The sequence below is a fragment of the Wolffia australiana genome, chromosome 19 (genome assembly GCF_029677425.1).
Source record: "Wolffia australiana isolate 7733 chromosome 19, ASM2967742v1".
NCBI lineage: Eukaryota > Viridiplantae > Streptophyta > Magnoliopsida > Alismatales > Araceae > Wolffia > Wolffia australiana.
In genome coordinates this window covers 4,652,216-4,656,350 of record NC_135853.1, presented here as the reverse complement: position 1 = coordinate 4,656,350, position 4,135 = coordinate 4,652,216, and the positions used below count along the sequence as shown (strand labels likewise).

The window sequence follows — 4,135 nt, the reverse complement described above, 5'->3', positions numbered from 1 at the left end:
ATTTATATTATTTGGATTTATATTTAATTTTATATGCATTATTAAGGCATTTTGAGTTTGAAAGTCACTGTGCCATGTGTCGCTGTTTGATTCGTCAAATGGCAAAAAAGATTCCTGCTAGTGATTGGCATCATCCAATCATTGAAATGACACCATTATGCAGTCGCGATTAGAGATGCCATAATGACATTAAATACTATTTTTTATTATTTAACTGTAGACAATGATGTGGACGAATGAAAAATGGAGGGATCCTTCGCACAATAAATGCACTCATGAACTGAGGCCTGCGAATCTTAAAAAAAATTGAAGCCAGTTTGAATGGTAAAAAATGCAGCGTCAATGAAGTGTCACGAGAAACATAACATCGCATGTACATGCGGTGCTAGTGTGTCAGGCAATTATACAAACATTTTAAAATGCGCAGTGTGCTGTTATAGTTCCGGATCGTCCGGGGCGTGGACGATGGGCAGGATGGGACGAAGATCATCCCGTCCGACGTCCGGATTCAGCGCAGGGATGCAGACGGGATGGTTTTTTCGTCCGAGACTTCCGAAGAGGATGATTTTTTCCTCCGAGACCTCCGGAGGGGATGGTTGTTTCGTCCGAGACCTCCGGTGCACTATATGTGCGGTTCAAAAATTTACACCACACCACACTGCACATCACACGAAAAAGACTATCTCCACCCAAAACATACCAATTTTTGGTTCAAATTTTTATGCTCTAATCCTTCAGACTAAAAGTTCCAATTTAACCCAAACTGGGAAGTATTCTTTTAAAACTCTTTGATGTTTAGTTCAAAATGAACCAAACCGGATCCGATTAGGATCCGATAAGGATCCAAAAAATAAATACAAATAGTTTCTTTCCCAGTATATTTGGGATTTCTATTTTCGCCCCGAGTCTCCTGACCTCCGACGCGATCGACCCAGATCTGCAGATTTGCGAGAGTTCCTGCAAATCTCGTTGGCGCGCCGATCTCCGAAGATCCACACGGTAAACCTCTTTCGGGTGGAGTTCTTTCGCGAGTCGTTTGAATCAGAACTGTATTCTGGTTTTTTGTTAAGATCTCTTTTGCAGTTCTTCTACGGGGTTTTCATGGAAATCCGGTTTTTTTTGCTCTCGATGGCTTTTTCTTTGCTCCTTTTGTAGGTTATGGTGGCGATTTCCGAATTCCTCTAAATTATAGAACTTCATTAAATGGTTTTTGGGTTTAATTTGTATTGCTCTCATAGTTCTTTCTGCATGAATTAATGTAATATCTGTCTCGAAAAATAGAGGGTTGGCCCAACCATTTGTAACCAATCATATTTGATATTAACTAGAAATTTGCAGCTATGCCATGACTTTAAATTTCCTTAAAATAATAAAGCATCATTGAATGGTTCGTGGGTTTAATTTGTATAGCTCTCATTTCTCTCCCTGCATGAAGTAATGCTGTCTCTGTCACTAATAATTCAGGGTTTGGCCTATTGTTTATAATAAATCATAATTGATACTACTGTAATTATGCAGCGAGACCATTACTCTAAATTCCTTCAAAAAATAAAACATCATAAAATGGTTCCTGGATTTAATTTTTATTGTTCGCTTTGGTCTTTCTGCATGAACTAATTCAGTCTCCGTCTCCAATAATTTGAGGTTTGCCCAAGCAATTTATCATCAATCATATCTTTTATTACTGCAATTTTGCAGCGATGTCTTCTCAGAAAATTGAGACCGGCCATCAGGATGTGGTCCATGATGTTTCCATGGACTACTACGGCAAGCGCCTTGCCACAGCATCATCTGACAACAGCATCAAGATTATAGCAGTCAATGGCGATCCCTCTTTTCCTTCACAGTCTCTTGCAACCCTGACTGGGCATCAAGGCCCAGTCTGGCAGGTTTCCTGGGCCCATCCCAGATTTGGATCGATCCTCGCCTCTTGCAGCTACGACGGCCGTGTCATCATATGGAAGGAAACATCCAAACAGAACGAATGGGTTCAAATCAATGTCTTCAATGAACATAATTCCTCAGTCAATTCAATTTCTTGGGCTCCTCCTGAAGTTGGTCTCTCACTGGCTTGTGGATCTTCTGATGGAAACATCTCGATCATAGCTGCTCGATCGGATGGCGGCTGGGAAACTTCGAGGATTGAGAATGCCCACCCTGTTGGGGTTATGTCTGTGTCATGGGCTCCTGCCACATCACTCGCAACTATGCTCGAAGAGAGAGAAAGGCCTGTCGGCAGAATTGTGTCTGGTGGGGGTGACAATTCTGTTAAGGTGTGGAAGCTGCACAATGGGGGCTGGAGTCTTGAGTCTTCTCTTACTTCTTTGCACAAAGACTGGGTTCGAGACGTGGCGTGGGCTCCAAGCTTGGGTCTGACAAAGTCGACTATTGCAAGCGCTTCGCAAGACGGAACAGTTGTAATTTGGACTCTAGAGAGAGAAGGGGGTCAGTGGGAAGGGAAGGTTTTGCATGATTTTCAGGTTCCTGTTTGGAGGGTTTCTTGGTCTACAGTGGGTAACATATTGGCTGTTGCTGATGGTAACAATAGCGTCACACTTTGGAAGGATTCGGTCGACGGAGAATGGCAGCAGGTGACAACCGTTGAGCCTTAGTGAATCGTGTTTTCTGGGAAGTAAAGAAAGTGGTTTCCTCAACTTTGGGATGTATTAATGGGGAGGAATCGTTTGATTTTCTCCTTTGTTTTGAGATGAAATGTGATGCTACGTTCTCTGTCATCCTTGTTAAAACCTTTGACATTTTTGCAGTTTTAGGGATATTTCTTTTAATGCATCAATAACTGCAAAATGTGTCATGAATAACTCATCTTTTATGGTTTATTATTATTTTTTCTTAATTGGACATATTTTCAATCTTTATTTCCCGTGTTAAGCTGTATCTATTACCTCTCCAGTTTGATTAGGACAAGCCTTTATTTTATGCTCGCTGAATGGATGGAACATTAATAACTGATCTTTATCTTATATAGTGGTAACATTTTGGAGTTGACCTTAGCTTTGTTATCTGTCTTTCTCCAACTCACTGCCTTTTCTGTATATCTTACTCAGCCGTTCTCCTTTTTCTTTCTTAGCATGAGTGTTAGTTATTGGCCATCTTTGCTTCTTTTCATGTTATTTTGGCCCGATACCATCATAGATCTTATTATTTTCTCTCCAATTTTTTTGGTGCGTGTATATTGATGTCTCATTTATGTGCAATCATGCGAATGAGCCATTTATTTGTCAACAATTTGTATCGATTCCATTTTTATGAACATTACTTTTAAAAAAAATAGAGTCATCTTATCTTTCTCTAATATCCACTTAATCAAAAACAACAGTTGTGTTCGGGGTTCAAAGTATTGTGTTGACCTCTTGTATTTTCTTAACCATGCAGCTTAGCCACCCAAAATGCTAATTTTTGACAATTGATTTCTTCGTGTTGGCTTTAGCTTTAGCATGTCAGGAAAATTGAAGGATAAAATTCCCTAGTGGGAAAATTTTGGAAAACCCTATTTTCAATTTCATGAATGCTTACCATTATATTGAAACAACATCCAATATTTTTTGTGCCACCATAAGTCCAAGTTCTGCCTTCCTTGCTTATGATGAAAATATGACAATGTTTTAAAGATCATAGTTGCATTATTCAACGAACTCAAAAGTTCAACATCATAATCAAGATATTATCATGTTGATGAGCAATATATATGATAGGCACTATCATAAGAAGTACCAGAGAAAAAGGGGCCAGATCCGGTCAACGGCTGTTGACCAGGCTAACTATAAATAAAGGAGGGAAGAGGCTGGTCCCTGGGGCCTATAAATAAGACGGTACTCGCGGAAAAAGGGGACATGTTTTCTCATTTGGCAAGTTCTTGGCAGTTACGCCAAGGTCTGGGAACTGCGGAGGAGCTCACCTGCCGCGGGGAGGAGTCAACCGAGAGGGAGGCCGCCCTAGAAGATCACGAAGGAGCACCAACCGAGGAGGGAGGAGCCGTCCGATCCGAGTGTTAGCTTGATTGTATTCTTCTTCTTCGCAGTTTGAGATACATTGGATTCAAATCTAGCGAATTCCGTTCATTGTTACCAACGAGTGTAACAATATAAAACACTAGTTTCTTGTTTTGTGTACTCAA

General features: G+C 40.5%; 1 protein-coding gene across 2 annotated transcripts; it reads left to right on the top strand.

Moving 5' to 3' along the window:
- Window positions 1–862: 862 nt before the first annotated feature.
- Window positions 863–4,135, top strand: LOC144715587 (protein transport protein SEC13 homolog A-like). Of its 2 annotated transcripts, XM_078590528.1 has the most exons (3): window positions 863–999; window positions 1,699–2,591; window positions 3,882–4,135. In XM_078590528.1, exons 2-3 carry the CDS (start codon window positions 1,701–1,703, stop codon window positions 4,011–4,013), a joined length of 1,023 nt encoding a protein of 340 aa, XP_078446654.1. In that variant the 5' UTR covers window positions 863–999; window positions 1,699–1,700; the 3' UTR covers window positions 4,014–4,135. The 2 variants fall into 2 exon arrangements, with proteins under 2 accessions (XP_078446654.1, XP_078446655.1); XM_078590529.1 differs by lacking the exon at window positions 3,882–4,135 and having other exon boundaries at window positions 1,699–2,735.

Excerpts from the sequence above, each read along its gene's own strand:
- LOC144715587 (XM_078590528.1), top strand. The coding sequence starts at position 1,701 with ATGTCTTCTCAGAAAATTGAGACCGGCCATCAGGATGTGGTCCATGAT. Across the intron at positions 2,592-3,881 it reads TCGACGGAGAATGGCAGCAG|TTACGCCAAGGTCTGGGAAC; the intron begins GTGACAACCGTT and ends AGTTCTTGGCAG.